Source organism: Eulemur rufifrons, chromosome 8 (genome assembly GCF_041146395.1).
Source record: "Eulemur rufifrons isolate Redbay chromosome 8, OSU_ERuf_1, whole genome shotgun sequence".
NCBI classification, from domain to species: domain Eukaryota; kingdom Metazoa; phylum Chordata; class Mammalia; order Primates; family Lemuridae; genus Eulemur; species Eulemur rufifrons.
The window spans coordinates 95,197,151-95,213,592 of record NC_090990.1 but is presented as its reverse complement, the minus strand read 5'-3'; the positions used below and the strand labels follow the sequence as shown (position 1 = coordinate 95,213,592).

Sequence of the window (16,442 nt, the reverse complement as noted above, 5' to 3'; positions counted from 1 at the left end):
TTAAGCAATCCCAGGGACAAGCATTACATAAATCAAAAGCTATTTTAAAAGTTTTTCCTCTTGTTAAAGGATTCAGAGCAGTATTTCTCAAAGACATTCCCCTGTGCAGGTTTATTTACAGAAAATATGTACATGCAGCAGGCCCAGGGGCCACCAGAGGGCAGAGGACCTCTTCCGTAACAGTTCAAGCCTCTGGCAGACCCCTGGGCGGGCTGCTTCACGCTCGTCCTCGTCCTGACGGCTCCCAGTGGCAGGGGACGTGCTGCCCCCTCCAGAGGCCAGATTCCAGCTCCAGCTATGCCCGCATATCTGGATCTGACCCACAGTCTCCACCTCTCACCTCCAACCTCTGCATCATTAATACTGCTCTGGGGTCTGAGGAAAATGCCTGCCTTTACAGGCAGAGGTCACACACAGCCACGCAACATGCAAACCAAACCCATGGCACGCACACTGTGTTTCACTTGGACTCTGACATGACAGCAGGACACACGCCACAGACACAGCCGTCCCTCCATGCACACACAGTTGATGAAACTCACACAAGCACAAATGCACACACACAGTGACCTGCACACTCGGTGGGAGGGACTCAATCAGTGGAGCCCTCCCGAGGAACAGAAGGGTTGGAGGAAAAGGTCGAGCAGTCAGTGGGGTGGGGAGCATCTTCTTCAAGAAATGGGGTCTTTTAAGGAGGCCCCCAAGATGAACTGAAATCCCCTGTGTCAGCAGAAGGAGCCAGGCCTAAGGGAGGGAGGCAGGCCTGGGTCAGACCAGGTGCCCCCGCCCATTGATGTAGATGCCGTTGCCCGTGGGCTTGGCCCGCAGGGTCCCATTCTCCTGGACAAAATGGTTCATGGCCTGCTTGATGCCTTCATCCCGATCTTCCTCCTCCTCTGCCCGCCCAGAGCCTGGTGACAGCAGTTCAGTCTGTGTTTCGATCTCCCTCACTGTGGTCAGCGTGGAGTAACTGCGGCCCTCTGGCTCTTCACTCTGCAGGTAAGGGCAAGAGGGCACGTCAGGAAGCGGGCCGGGACAGCCAGACATAGTGGGCCATGGTTGGGTCACAGTGGGCTCAGAGGTCAGGCGCAAGCCAGGGGAATGGTTTTCTCTGAGGCGTAGGGGCTCAGAGATCAGGGGCCAGGACCAAGTGTCAGGCATGGGGAGGGGAAGGTGGGAGAACAAAGGCATAGCAGAGATGCGGTCTTGGGCCAGGTGAGCCAGGGCTGCAGCCAGAGGGACTGGTAAGGGGACTGATGGTGCATCACGTCTGGGACCAGGAGAGGGGCCTGAGGAGAGTGGTGGGGACACCGGTGGGGCCGGGGGCCTCACCATCACAGAGCAGCTACTGTTGTCCTTGAGACTATCAGGGTGGCCCTCGGCTCTCAGCCCTACACTCTCCTCCGGCTGCAGGGCCCAGACATGGGGGAGGAGTTAGAACAGAGCTCAGCTTCCTCAGTCTTCCCCTCTTGTCCTCCACCAGCCTCCTCCCTAATCGCCGTTCCATTTTCTCCTTGACACAAACATCCTCATTCCCCTGCCGCCAACCCACACCCACCTGGAACCAGTGCTGATAGTGGCTTCCCAGAGCAGCCCCTAGGCCAGTGCTGATGGGCCTTCTGGAGCAGCCCTAGCAGACCCACAGCAGCTACGCCCCCTCAATTCTGCCCCCAGCCCAGCTCCGAGTCAGGGTCAGACCCGGCAGAGGGCTGTGCTCCCACTCTGCAGAGGGGCCCAGGCACAAGCAGACCCCAGTGTAGCCACACTCCATGCGTGCACCCAGCGTTAGCACATACTTGGCTCCTGGGGTCCGTGTGATGGGAATGCAGCCTCCGGATAGAGTTCTCCCTGGTCAGGGTCAGCTCCTCCTCACTGGGAAAGACACTCCGTTGTCAGAAGCTGAGGGTAGTGGCAGCCTCCCGGGGTGAGCCTACCCTGGCTGAGCCTATGTGAGACAGGGCTGGAGGGTGTGGGTGCCGTGCCAGCCCTGCAAGCCTGAGTGTGTGGCTGCGGGTGGCAGTGTGGCTGAAGAGCGTATGTGTGCCGTGCACATGTGCACATACTTGGTGATACCCTGGCATTTGGATCTGATCCTCACTCAGGCAGCAGGACCCCCCTCATCCAGCTGTGCTTCAGACCCCAAGTTCCTCCTCACTTCCCAAGAGACCCTGCCCACCTCTAGTCCACAAGCCCCCCAGCTGTCAGGCCACCCAGTCTCCTCTCTTCCGACCTGGCCCACCTCCTGCTTGCCTCTTCTTTGTTCCCAGCTTAGTTCTACCCACCTGGGAGCGGCCAATACTCACTATTTCTGGGTCATCTGCTGGGCTTTGCGCCGATGATATCGGGACATGAGCACCACCACCACCACCAGAAGACAGAACAAGAGTGCGGCGATCACACCCACCACCACCACCGAGGCCGACACTAGGTCCACCTGCTTCCCTGTGTCCTCCTGAGGGTCTGCTGGAGACAGACCACTGACTGAGGGGGATGTCCAGACCATGACCCACCCCAGAACACACAGTCCCCCGCCACTGCTGACAAAACATATCCAAAACCACCCCCGCAGCTTGACTCTCTGCAAAATACACACAGTCCAGCCTCCTCCAAATACATGCTTTCCCAATTCACTCTCTTTGTCTTGCTTCCTGGTGCCCCCACCAGGCCTTCAGCCCAGGTCCCTTGTCTCTGCCCCCTGTGCTTACCAAGAACATCCACAGTGACCTGAGAATCCCTCGAGGAGAGCTCATTGCTGACATGGCAAACGTAGATGCCACTGTGCTCAGTGGTCAGCCGGGGAAAGCCCAGAGTGTCCCCTTCCACTCGTACCCCACTGGGCAGAGGCCCGTCCAGCCTGGAGGACAGAGAAGCTTAAGGGTGCTGGCTGAGGAGGGCTGAGGCTGCCACTACCCAACGTGCCCGGGCAGCTCTCCACCCCTCTCCCCCATGACGTCACCCAGAGCTGCCGGCTGTTCCCACGGTGCCCCTCCCTCCCCTAGGCAGGTCCAGGCAGAGGTCCCTTCTCCTTGCTGCGCAGCCTGACCCGGGCACCCCACACACACACTCGGGAAGATCCACATGTGTGCCATCCCACATGTTCCCACAGGCATCACGTCATCCAGCACTGGGTACCAGGTACACATGTTATAAAGTCCACACAACAGGACACTCCACTCCTAGCTGGGCTCAGAGGTAATTGGACAATGTGACTGCATGCTCCAACACCTGTGATGTTGCATGGCCGGGTACATGAACATAGCTCCAGGCACAAGGCCACATGCATCGCTCATATGCGCATGAGTGAGAACATGCTTGTCATACACTCACATACATGTGTACCTGACCCCTCCCCAATTCTCTGGACATCTCAAACCCTGGGAAAAAAGCCAAAGAGTCCTTGAGGGAACTGGCGGAGGTAGATGGATATTTTCAAGGTGCTGGCAACATTGTGGTATTTACAGTAGTGTTGGTTTAGTAATAGTTACAAAAAGATTCAGCTGTGTCTTTTTGTCTTAGGCTCTTTATGCACTCACATAAATATATAAAATATTAATATTGAAATGCTGTGTTACATTCCACAATTTAAAAGCTAGAAAAAAGCTGGACATGGTGGCTCATGCCTGTAATCCTAGCACTCTGGGAGGCTGAGGCAGGAGGATTGCTTGAGGTCAGGAGTTCAAGACCAGCCTGAGCAAGAGCAAGACCCTTTCTCTACCAAAAAAAAAAAAAAAAAAATAGAAAAAATTAGCTGGGCGTGGTGGTACACGCCTATAGTCCCAGCTACTCAGGAGGCTGAGGCAGGAGTATCATTGAGCCCAGGAGTTTGAGGTTTCAGTGAGCTATGATGACACCACTGCACTCTACCCAAGGTGATAGAGTGAGACTCTCTCCCTCCATCCAAGAAAAGTCACAAAAATAATCTAAGGGCTTATCAATTTACTCCCTGCCAATGACCACGTGTCCTAGATTCCCTGGGGAAGCCAATAATAATGTTTGGTGACTGTGCATATTCATGTATTGGTCTGACCATGTACCCTGATTTATCTGGGGTTCAGAATATATTGTTCCAGCCCCTGATTAGCACACCCTGGCCTTGAGAAGGAAGGAACCAAGTCCCACGCTGGGCCCTCCCTCAGGCCCAGGCCCTCACCGTGTCCAGTTGTACGAGGGAGGGGGCTGCCCTTCACTCAGGCACTTGAGCATTGCTCCTTCTCTGCCAACTTGCCACAGCTTTTGGTCTTCAAGGCCCCTCACAGAGGCCTCGGCAAGGACTAGAATGGGAGGTGGGAGGAGAAAGAATGGGAATGATGCCTTTGATTGTGTGGTACCTCGAAGGGACATCACCCCTGCCCCACCCTGCCTGGAATAGCCTCCCCCTGCCTTCCTCCATCCTAGTCATCTGCTGCCAGACCTAGCTCAGCCCCACCTTGCTCCTGGCCACACAGTTCCTTCCCCTCCCTAAGCTTAGAGCCTGCGTTGGTTTACCTGTGCCGTGAGCCCTTAAGCCCCTCAGGGTAATGACATGTCACACTTTTTCTGGATGTCCTGTGGTGCCTAGCATAGTGCTAGTCACAGAACAGGTGCTCCATAAGTGCTGCCTGATTCTTCAAAGGCTTAATAATCCTATTAGTTCATTCATTTCTTTAACAAACATTTGTTGACAACCTGCTTTAGAAGGCAGCTATGCTCACCGCTATACCACCAACGCACTTGACAACCAACCTACTTTGTACAAAATGCTGAGAATAATCTTATCCCCCCAGAGGCTCGAAATCTGATTCTGGGAAAACAATATCTACCATTTACCGAGAGCCTTCAATGCACTGTACAGTAAGCACTGTGCAAGTTACTTTGCATTCACGGTTTCTAATTCTCATCAAACCCTGTAAATTTGGTATAATTAGACTCATTTTGCTGATGAAGGAAGTGAAGCCCAACAAGATTAAATAACAGCTGGTAAATAGAAGAACTAGGGCTTTTCCTAAGTCTATCTGTCTCCAAACCTCAAACTATAATTTTACAAAGTGCTTTGAACTCCATGTTTATAATTGATTCTCTCAACAACCCTGGGAAGCAAGGCAATCTCTTTTGTAAAGATAAGGGCACCAAAGCTCAGAGAGGTCTAAGTGATTTGCCAAGGTCATCTGAGATCCGTCTTCAGGTCTTCTACCTTTGGACTAGTGCTCTCTCACACACTGTAGGCTCCAGGACCCAGGCTGGCCAGTCTGGTGTGGCTCAGGGCCTCACAGTGTCTCACAATCCTCTCACAACCCAGAGGGCCTCCCTACTCAATCATCCAAGTACTTACAGGCCACATGGAGGATGTGGGTGATCCTTTGGTCCTGGAGCAGGCCAGGGTGGGACACCACGCAAGTAAGTGGCTGTCCATTCATGCTGCGGCTAGGCACCAGGTGGAACTCTGAAGTCACAGCAGCAGAGCGGGAATACTTGAAGGAGCGGCTGGAGGTTGTGCCTTTGACCTCTGTGTCCCAGGTCACACTGGGGGCTGGGCTGCCCTCGGCTGTGCAGGAGGCTGCCAGCGTCAGGCCCTGGCCCTCTTCTAGTGCTGGACCAGGATTCAGTGAAGGCAGGGGAGGCACTGCAGATGGGGGAAGGCAGGAGTCACAGGTCTGCACAACCCCTCGCTGGAGGCCCCACCCCATCCCGGTTCAATCTTGCACAAGTGCAAACTGTCCTTCTCTTATTTCACCAAGATGCCAGATGAGTAGTAGAATTTCAGGTGACTTTGTATCTTTCTTCGTTGTTTGAGTTTTTTACAGTGAACATGGGTCATTTGTTTAAATAAAAATAATGGAGTAATTTAAAAACTAACCAGATATCATCTATAGAATAATTATAATAATAATGGCCACCATTTAGTAAGCCCTTACTATATGCCAACTATTATGCTAAACACTTTTAAATGTTATCTCATTTAATTCTGTCAACCAGCCAGTGAGGTTGGTATTATTATCCTTATTTTATAGGTGAGGAAACTGAAGCTCAGGGAGGTTAAATGACTTGTTCCAGCTATTAAGTGACAAAGCCTAGCTTCACACTAAGGTTTTTCTACTCCAAGGCTGATGTTACTAACTTCCATGTGAATAAAGGGAAACTACTTACTATAAAGGCTTTTATTTTCATCTTCAAAGTATTAACAGCCCAAGCACAGAATGGAAAAGACTTAACTTGACCACAGGTCCAGGGTTGACCCCAAGCTCCCGCAGTGCAAAGTGGTGGTTTAAAAGGTGATTGTGATCTCAGACCACATTCACCAAAGATACAGATCAAGGACAGTATTAGCCCCACTGGTCAGGTATGGCCACAAAGCTGGTCTGTGGGTCCTCACCCAGGCCCATGTTTTAAAAATCATGGAGCCCAGGATGTCGAGGGAAGCATTGAGTCAGCGTCTTTGGTGGCACTGTGGCAGGAACCAGTAAGTTTAGCTTGGAGAAGAGTAGATTTAGGTGGGGCCTGACAAAGGATCTCAGCTCTCTGAGAAGCAGTTGTGCAGAAAAGAGAATAAGCCCTTGCCATATTGCTCCACAGGGCAAAAGTAACAGAGGAGGAGATTTCAAGTCATCGGAAGGAAGAACTTCCTAATAAATGATTCTTCCCCAGCTTTGGGGGTTACTTGGAAAGAATTTCTGGATTGAGTGCAAGGAAGGACGGGCTAGATGAAGTCCTTCACCCCTATAAGAAGACTCACCTTTTATTTCTGTTCTGCCCCTGACCTATCCATCTCTGCTTCCCCCTGCCTCCAGCTTCTCCCCTCTGAGACGCCTGGCTTGGGGGCCTCTGACCATGCCCAGCCAGCCCCGCTTACCCAGCACTCGGAGCCGCAGCCGCGCCTGGAAGCTGCCGGCGGGGAAGGTGCTGACATGGCACTCGTACTCTCCCTCATCTGCCTGCACAGCGTTGCGCAGGAGCACTGAGCCGTCCAGGGGGTTCCGTGGGGGCGGCGGCTGTTCCACGCGGCCCTCGTAGGCAGAGCTCACATGTAGCCCGTATTTGGAGTGCAGCAGCGCCAGCTCCTGGGTGCCCTCGCCCGCGTCCACCCGAGCCCATGCCACCTGCCCCACCTGCTCGTCGGGGTCCCCTCGGTAGAAACAGGGCAGCTTTGCATCCTGGCCCAGCACCACAGTCACCACCTCCGAGGTCTCCAGCTCACCCGCGGGGCACCGACCTGCAGGGGGCAGACAGAAGCAGCCAAGATTAGGGGCGCTGCCAGAGCCGGGGGAACACAGTCATAACGATAATGACAGCAAAGGCAGCCGGAACTCCTGCAGCCTTTTGTGCTTGCAAAGCGCGTTCAGTTCATTACCTCATTAGAGCCACAAAACATTCCCAAGAGGTAGGCGTTATTATCACCATTTAACAGATGAGGAAACTGAGACCCAGAGAGAGGAAGTGGTTTGCCTAAGGCCATACAGACGATTTATGGAAGACTCACACCCTCTTGCAGACTAAGATTGTATCCTGAGCAATTGCAAAGTGGGAGGCTATAACAGGACCAGAGACACAGCCCCCTGTCCTCAGGGAGTTCACAGTCATCAGGGAAATGGAATTTTTATGCACACAGAAACAGGGAAAGTCATGAACAAACTTTCAGGAGAGGCTCAATCTACCAACAGGGCAAAAATGAATGCTTTCAGGAAGCGTGGCTGGAACCACCGCAAGGGTCCAGAATCCATTGGTGGCTGGGATGAGACATGTAGGGTGGGAAGGGTCCATCCATAGGTCCTTTGGAACATTCTTTTCATGGCTTGAAGATGAGAGACCTGGATTCCCAGAGAACAGGAGGTATTCTATGTGGGAGGAATGGCATGAACCGAGGCTCGAAGGCAGGAATGAGCAAGTCACTGAAGACAGAAATGGCCCAGGTCAGAGGCTCAGAGAGATGAGGTCAGGGCAGACACACAGCGACAGGATTAGAATACTGAGCCAGAATCAAAGGACCAGGGACAAGGGACTAGTGTTTTCAGTATTGATGAGGTGAACTCGGGGATTCTGGATTTAGAGCTATCCATCACATAACCTTATTTGCAGATAAGGATCTGTTCCCTGCCCTCATGGAAGCTGAGGTCTGTTCAGGAGCAAGATAAGTATGTATATGGAGACACACAGGGAAACATGTGATGATGGTTTCTGATTTAGTGCTCAGTGGTGTGTGGCAGGCCAGTTGTGGGACGGGGTGGTCTCTGTGGGACCAAGTCATGTGGGAGGGCCTCATACATGAGTTGGGTAGGAAATAGGAGGGAGAAGGATCTAGAAAGGCATTCCAGGTAAGGGACCAAGGTGAGCAAACACTGAGGAGGTGGAGAGGCTGACTGGTTCAGGAAGCAGAGAGGAGCGGACTGACCTGAGGCAGGGTGTGTGCATTGAGCAGGACTGGAAAGTATGGTTGGGGTATGGGGGGGCCAGATCACCCAGGCCCTTCCATGCCAGGCAAAGGAACCTGGTCAGACTTGGTCAAGAGGAAACAGGGAGTCACGGAAGCTTCCTTAGCCAGGGAGTGTCGTGAGGCGAGTGGTGATGTGCAGTCTGACTAGAAAGTGGGGAGACTGAAGACCAACATTCCCTAGGAGGCTGTGGCTGCAGCCCTGGCACAGCGGTGCCCCAGTGGAGAGGAGAAGACAGTTCCTGGGGGAAATTTGACAGGGATTTGCTCACTGACCAGAAAGAGAGATGAAGGAGAGAAAAGACTCAAACTCAGCTCCTAAATTTCCAGGATGAGTAACTTATGAGGGAGGCAGGGCCTGAGGAAACTCATGATTGGGTAGAAATAAATTTAGAGTCATGGAATAAAAAGTGAAATACAGGGATTGAGACCTGGAGCAGAGTGGAAGGGCGCTCTGGGATGGCAAGAGCTCCTTGCCTTGGAATGTGTACCCCAGCACTCCCAACAGTGTGCAGTCCCTGCCTCTGCCCAGCACTTCACACACCCTGGTGTTGTTCTTCACCTTTGCTCATGTCGTACTCTCTGCCTGGAATGCCCTCCTCCCTGTGTCTGGAGCTCCTACTCATCACTGTCTGGGTAACTCCTACTCACCCTAGAAGACTCTGCTTAGGCATCGCTTCCTCCCGGAGCCCTCCCTTCCCACCCCAACCTCAGGCAGCATTAGGTGCCCTTCCTCTGTACTTGCCAGCACCCTGCCTTCGCCCCTACCGTAGCACTTTACCCCACAGTTTGTATTTGCTATTTCCTTGCCTGCTTCCATTACCAGACTGAGCTCAAGAATAGAAACTGAGTCTCAGTAACTGTGGTTTCTGATTTAGTGCTCAGTGGTATGTGGTCTCCATTCCTGGCACATAGTTGGTGCTCAATTAACATTTATTGACTGACCAAATGAATGAATGGGTGAATGAATGAGAGAATCAGGCAGAAGAAGGAAAGAGTAGAATGAGGAGGAGCGAGCAGTCCTTGGTTGGACTGGGCAGGGAGGGCATTGACATGGCAATCTTGGGGTGGAGGCAGGATCTGCTGGCTCGTTGGGTTCACTGCCAAAGGGGGCACCTCCAGACTGGACAGAGGAAGGAAGGCAGGATGGAGGGGAGGGAGGTATGGAGAGAGGAAGTGAAGTTTCACTGGAGTGGACCAGAAAGTTCCAGTGAGGGAGAGCATGGGGCAGAGGAAGGGGGTCCTGTGGCCCTGCTGGCAGGGGTAGAGGGAGGGGGGATGCTATTGGGAGCTGGGAGGGCCTGGATGGGACAGGACAGACCTGCAGGGCCAGATACCAGGGCTCTGACCTGCCTAAGCTGATGTTGGTCCCACCCAGCCCAGCCTAGGAGTCCAGCTAAACACCCGCACCCCTCCCAGGCACCTCCTTCTGGCACTGGAGAGAGCAGAGCTGCCAAGGAAGGACTAAGAGTGGGCTTGGGGTAGGGGAGCCCCAGCACATTCTCTGCTTCAAACATTAGCATCTGTGCAGGTCATAGGGATCCCAAGCCCTGCCCTACTGGGACACTCAAACCCTTCTAAAGACTATTTCTTTCTTTCTTTTTTTTTTTTTTTCCTGAGACAGAGTCTCACTCTGTCATCCCAGGTAGAGTGCAGTGGCATCACAATAGCTCTTTGCAACCTCCAACTCCTGGGCTCAAGCGATCCTCCTGCCTCAGCTTCCCAAGTAGCTGGGACTAAAGGCACGTGCCACCACACGTGGCTAATTTTTCTACTTTTTGTAGAGATGGGGTCTTGCTCTTGCTCAGGCTGGTCTTGAACTCCTGAGCTCAAGCAATCCTTCTGCCTCAGCCTTCCAGAGTGCTAGGATTACGGGCAATGTCAGATGGCATAGTTCCCATCTCTATTCCTATACTTGCCAGCTACCTGCCCCCTTCCCACCACCAGTCAGCCATATTTCCCTCAAAAAACACCTCTTTAGGGCACAGCGGGCATTGGGTACCGAATCCCAATCCTCCATGTTCCTTTCTACCTGTGAGTCCAAGATCCCCACTCCCAAAAGGGACAAGCCCAAGCTTTGCAGAATGAGGAACCCAGTAAAACAGGAACATCCCTTCTGCATGTCCCCCATAGCCCCCCATTATGCTAAACCCACTATTTAGTAGGAGCATCTCAGCCTGGGGCAACACCCTCCTCTAGTTGTGTACCTCCCCACAGCCCTCTAGGCTGCAAGAGAAGAGAAAATAGAACTGGGGCCCTAGAATCCCTGTCCTTGGCTAAACAGACCTGGGAGCCCAGGCTGCCAGGCCAGGGCAGGCCAGGACTGTCTCCTCCTTCTCTCCCCCACCCAGTGCCAGCCTGGCGTCAGCATGATGATGTCACCAGACTGAAGGAGACACACTGCCTCCCTGGTGAGGTCACCCTGCGGGCATGTGGTAGCCAGGCCAAGCCAAGCCCACAGACCCTTCTGCTGCAAATTGTTTGCTGAAGCTGGTGGACTCTGGATAGTTGGGCACTCCTCCCTCGGACCCTCCCACCCCTCCTCCAGGGAGCACCAGGACGCTGGTCAGGAGCCTTGGTGACTCAGAAGCTGCTACACAGCAGCAAGCCTAGCCACAGCTGCCACCACCTTGCGCAAGGGAGAGAACAGGCCCAACTGGCCAGACGGGATCCCTGCCCTTGGCCTCCCCCACCCCTGGCCAGGCCCCCACGGGCCTCCTTGGAGCCCAGCCCTTTGTGTACCCCGCCCCGCTCCCAGACAGGCCCTCCATTCCTGGCTTGGGCTGGCTGGCTGGCTGCTCCCCACCCTGTGCCTGGGTCCCAGCTTTCCTTTCTGAGAGCTGGCCTCTGATCTTGGGGGGAAACTGAGGTGGCACCTGCAGATAGGCAGCCATTTACAGCATCTTTGAGGAAGCATCTTTTATTTATGAGGGGCCTTTCTCCACCTTACTTATGGGGGTCCATGTGGGGGTCCTAGAAGTGGGTCTGTGAGAAGGAGGAAGGAAATAAGCATGAGTCATTTGTGTTCCAATGTCTGAGGATCTCTGGGTGAGGGGCTACCCATCTTAGTGCTGGTTCACACGTGTGCGAGGCTACCTCCTTGCCTGAATTTGGGGGTGTTTGGCACATATGTGAGTTCATGTCTTATCTTTGGGGCAGTATGAGCACTAATTGTCTGTGTCCAGAGGGAAGAGCTATGTGTTGGTGTGCGTTCCATGTGCGTCCCTCACCCTCTGTGTGCATGGCCTGCATTCTTGTCTCGGGAACCCTGCACACATAGTAAATATTTTGATGTTGGTTTATCTTGGCTTCCACATCTCTATTTGTCTCAGCTGCCCTTGGTCAGTGGTGCGTGGCTCTGAGCCTTCGCCTCTGGATCCTGTCTGGAATGTCGCCCCCGGCATCTCTCCCCACCTCACCCCAACACTTGAGGGCAGATTCATCTCAGGCTCAAGGTGGAGGTACCCAGAGATGAGGTCACTGTCCCTCCAGGTGATGGGAAATTGCCATCAAGGGCTCCCCAACAGAACAAAACAAAACCTCCCTCTGCCCTTGCTCCTCAGGTTCCCACTAAAGGGACTCCTGCCCTTCTCACCACCACCACCCCCACTCCCCTGGGCCCCCCAGCACCTCTGGCCCCCCAAGAAGGCCTCTCCCTGGGAATCTCTGTCAGGGCTCTGCTGCTGCCACCACCAGAAAAACCAGCTCTGGCTCAGGCCTGGAGTAAGGTTGTCTGGTGTGGGTTTGTGGGAAAGGGGGGGGATCCCGCCTGGGGCTAGGGGGAGGGGTCCAGGTTGTCTAGGGTCTCATTCTCCTTTGTTAACTCTTGCCTCCCCTTGCAACAGCCTCCACCAGGCAGAGTGGGAGTCTGTGGGCAAGTCTGGGAGAAGAAAGGACCTGGGAGGGGAGCAGCGAAGTTCCCCATCTAGGACAGGTGACACAACCTGTTGTTCACAACCCAGCGAACCCCTTTTCATCCACTCTTTCCCCCATAACCTTGGCCTAGGAGCACTAAGGAATTTTAAAAACCAGAAAGAAGATTCTCCCTCCACCTTCATCCACCTCCCTCACTTACCCCCCGTCGTCCTAAGCCCCCCAGCTTAGTGAGAGGTTCCCCAACCCGGGCAAAGTGCCCACCTGCAGATTAGTGTCTGGGGAGGGGGGCCACCCCAATCACAAAGGGAGATGAGAACAATGGGGGAGGACAGGCCTTGAGGCAGCCCCGGCTCTGGCCCAGACACAGCTCCCAGCACAGATAAGTCCCCTAAACCCCCCGGAGCCAGAGTCTGAGCCCGGCTGAGTCACCACAACAGCCACATTGTGGGTGGGAGACCCAGAATTTGCCTTCTCCCAAACTCCTGAGATCCTACCTCCCCCATACTGCCCCTCCACCCACTATGGCCAGCTCTGCCCCACCCCAAATCACAGTCTCAACCCCAGCTCTCAAGACATAACAACTTTAGAGGGAAGGGGGTGGGAGGTGACCAGAAAACTATGGGAAAAGCTCCTGAGACCAGAGGTTCTTGGTTCCAGCAAAAGAGCTGCCCTCTTCACAGCGGCCCCCCAGGAGGCAGGGTGGACAACTGAACCTCACCTCCTCATTTTAGATCCTGCTCCCAGATCCAGACCCCAGGTTTCTTCACTCCCTTCCCTCCTGACCCCAGATCACCTCCATCACTTCTCTCTGTCTAGACTTTGGTCAGTGCCAGGGCAAGTTCTGGAGGCTGGAGACCCAGGTGTTCTCTCCTCACCAGGCTCCTCCTCTCGGTGCTGAGCCACTTTCACTGTGCCTGGAGGACCCCAGGGTCCTTAGGCTGTGGTATGCACAATGGGATTGTGAACTCTAAGCTCCTTACCTCCATCTCTGTGGCTGGGGTCTCCTTAGCCCAGCCCCTTAAACACTAGGGTGGGACCTAGGTCACCGGGGCCACAGGGCTTCCCTGGGATTCTCCTAGTCTCTCGCTGCCACCTTGGGCGGGGAAGCTAACCTCCTTTGCTGGTTTCCCTGGGCTTGGGTTGGTCCTGCAGGAAAGGGCCTGCCCCCCTCTGTAAATAGGAGTAGAAAAGCAGGGATAGGCTCCTCCCTTTCTAGGAAACTAACCTCAGACAGAAGCTGATCCTAGCCCTCAGAAGACAGACCTGGAATTCAGAGAACCACTCACCCTCTGGTCTTGCAGGGCCTGCAGGGCCCAAAGAGCTAGGGACTGGAATCCTGGTGTGTGTGTGTGTGGTGGGGGGGGCTTGTGTAGATTTGGGCCCCTGAGCCTCAGGACAGGAGATGGGGGAGGGAGAAGGGAGAGGACCTCACCCGGAAACTCATCCCATTAAGGAGAAACAAAGAGCTGTGGTGTCAGGCACCTCCCAAGCCTGGGCTCCTCTCCCTGTCAGGGGTGGGGCAGGGCCCTGGGGCTCAGCGCTCTAATGGCGCAGGAGTTTGGGGTGGGGGGTTTGGGGTGGGGAGGTGAATTCGCAGTGGGGCCAGGAAGGCAGTATCCTGGGAAAAGGTACTCTGGTCCCCTCTGAGAGATGGGGCCAGGACCCTTCCCCTTCTATCTCTGCAGCCAGACTGAGTGACTCTTCCAACACCCAGCATCTCGCTTCAGCTAGGGCCTGGACAATCATAGTATTTCATAGTATTTCATAGTATTCAGAGTCATAGTATTTCAGAGCTGGATGGTCCACAGAGATCATCTGGTCCTAGCTTTGGTCCACTGAAGTCTAGTTTCTTAGTTGCCCAAGGCCATCAAACAAATAAATACCAAAAACGGGGTGTGGACCCAAGGCTCTGACCTCCCAGTGCAAGGATTTTTCAGAAACATGAAACAGTCCAGTTTTGGGGGGGCCATTAAGGAGATACCTATACACAGAGGAGCGGAATGGGGGTGGCAGTGGAGGTGGGACCATCTAATCCTCAGGCTAGGAACCTGGGGCCTGAGTCTTCAGCCTTCAGAGCAACCTCCAGCTCTGTGGAGGCTTGTGGCGGGGCGGCGGCAGCAGCGGAGTGGTCTCCTCCTAGCAATCTGGGAGCCAAGCTCCCTCCCTTACCGCAGCACCTCCTAATCAGGCACTGGCTGAGGCCGGGGGTAGTTTCCTAACTAGAAGGGAGTCTCCATTCCCCTTCCCTGGGCTTCTCTTAGAAAGAACAGTTTTGCATCATGGAAAAGGAAGGCAGGAACCATGTCTTACCATTACATCTCCAGCATCTAGTACTCTGGCTGTACCCAGTGTGCACTCAAATGTACTATTCTGTAATGAACTAGGAGTCAGGAGACCGAGACACTAACCCTGGTTATGCTTCTAACACTGAGTAATCTTGCAGATCTCACTTGCCTATCTGTTTCTCTCAATTTCCCATCTGTAAAATGAGAGAGGTGGAGTGGTGCTTTCTTTGATCCCTTCCAAGTCCTGAGACCGCATGACTCCACTCTTTAGGTGTGGATAGATCCTACAGGAAAGTGACTTCGGGGTTCCCTGACCCCAGCAAGCAGGCGCCACCCTTGGCCTAAGCAAATGAGAAGGGTTGTCGGGAAGATGGGAATTAAGACATGGGGCTGGAGGTGGGGGGATGGCAGGGGTAGGAGCTCAGTGTCCTGTGACTGGCGGCTGGGCCAGTGACCCTTCCATGACAATATCAGAGTGGGAGCAGCCCCCACCCTCACCAATCTACACAGCTAGGCCTTGTTCTCTTCCATAGAGCTTCAGCTGGGGATGGGGTGGAGGAATCACTGCCACGTCCTGCTGGACGACTGAGGCTCCCTTGCTACTGCTCCTGGGGCTGAGAATCAAACTATCCTGTCTGAATAGGGCCCCATCTTTCCAAAGAGAAAGGTTTCTCAGTTACTCATTACCCTGGGAACAGCCTATGGAATCCCATCACAGTCTCACTGTGCGTGCACACACACACTCTCTCTCTCTCTTACTCTCTCTCCCTCTTTCCCACTCTGAAGATTATAAACTATAATTTGTATCTGCTCTGCATACATTAGACAGGCAGGAGGTGAAGAGTAATACAAAGTATCTAGTTGAGAAAATGGGGGGACAGGAGGTGAACAAAAGGGGACCACACCCTATTAGAAGGTATCCTACCCAAGACTCTACTCATCTGAATCCCCTTATTACCACCCTGGCACCTACAGCTGTGCCCAGGGAAAGAGAGGGCCAGAGGGAGAGGAGTTCTCAGCTCTCCTATAGGCCCCAACAGGTGCCCGGGCCCTGGCACTCTAGAACATCATGGACAGAAAAGAAGAGGATAGAAATGCCCTGTCCATTCTCTGGGCATCAGGCTTCCTATACCCTGATGACTACTGAGACCAGCGCAGCCTTGAGTCAGCCCTAGTTCCAGGCAGCAGTCCTGGAGCCCGGGGGTACGCCAAGGAGCCTCGGGGAACCCCTGGGGTGAACAGGGTCCTCACAAATTCCACCTCCCTGCCCACCTGCACTGAGTCACCGTATCTATTTCCTCTGAGACAGCTCGGGCATAGGCAAGGCTTTGGCAGAGGTCGTCAGGATCCCAGACATAGTGACCTGGCCTGGGGGTGGGAGGGGACATGAAGGGGAATAGCTACACTGGTTCTTCTGGGGGCACTGCTGACAGCTGGGTGTGGGAGAGAGAGATCAGTTCCTCAGCTCAGAGTCAAAGGAAAGAGAATATTTGTGTTTGTGCATGCATGTGTGCCTGTGTGTTTGTGTGTGCGTGTCTGTGCCAGGCCGGGCTCAGAAGCAAGGGTCCTGACGGCTCAGGCAAATCCTACCTGGAAATGATGCCAGCAGCAGCAGCAGCAGCAACCAGGCCTCAGGCCCCCACATCTCGGCTCCCAGGGACAGGGGCATTGGTTGGAAGGCAGATCTGCCCGGCGTTTCTGAAGTTCCACCGACTTCTCCCTGGGAGCCGGCTCTAGAGCTGGATAAGGCACCGACCTAGAAGGCAGGAAGCTGTGGAGTCCCGAGGCACTGACGCACCTGCCTATCCCAGCTGGGTCTCCACTCGGGGACCCGACCCTGTTCTACCCACACAGCCGTAGCTACCCCCAAAAAGCTGTGA

The 16,442-nt window shown here is 54.1% G+C and overlaps 1 protein-coding gene across 1 annotated transcript; it reads right to left on the bottom strand.

The window, feature by feature from the left end:
- Positions 1–768: 768 nt before the first annotated feature.
- NECTIN4 (nectin cell adhesion molecule 4) lies at positions 769–16,231 on the bottom strand. Its single transcript, XM_069478465.1, has 9 exons — positions 16,153–16,231; positions 6,827–7,186; positions 5,309–5,599; positions 4,151–4,271; positions 2,706–2,854; positions 2,304–2,460; positions 1,797–1,872; positions 1,333–1,407; positions 769–993 (listed from the first exon to the last, which is right to left on the bottom strand). Exons 1-9 carry the CDS (start codon positions 16,229–16,231, stop codon positions 769–771), a joined length of 1,533 nt encoding a protein of 510 aa, XP_069334566.1.
- Between the last annotated feature and the right edge of the window lie 211 nt (positions 16,232–16,442).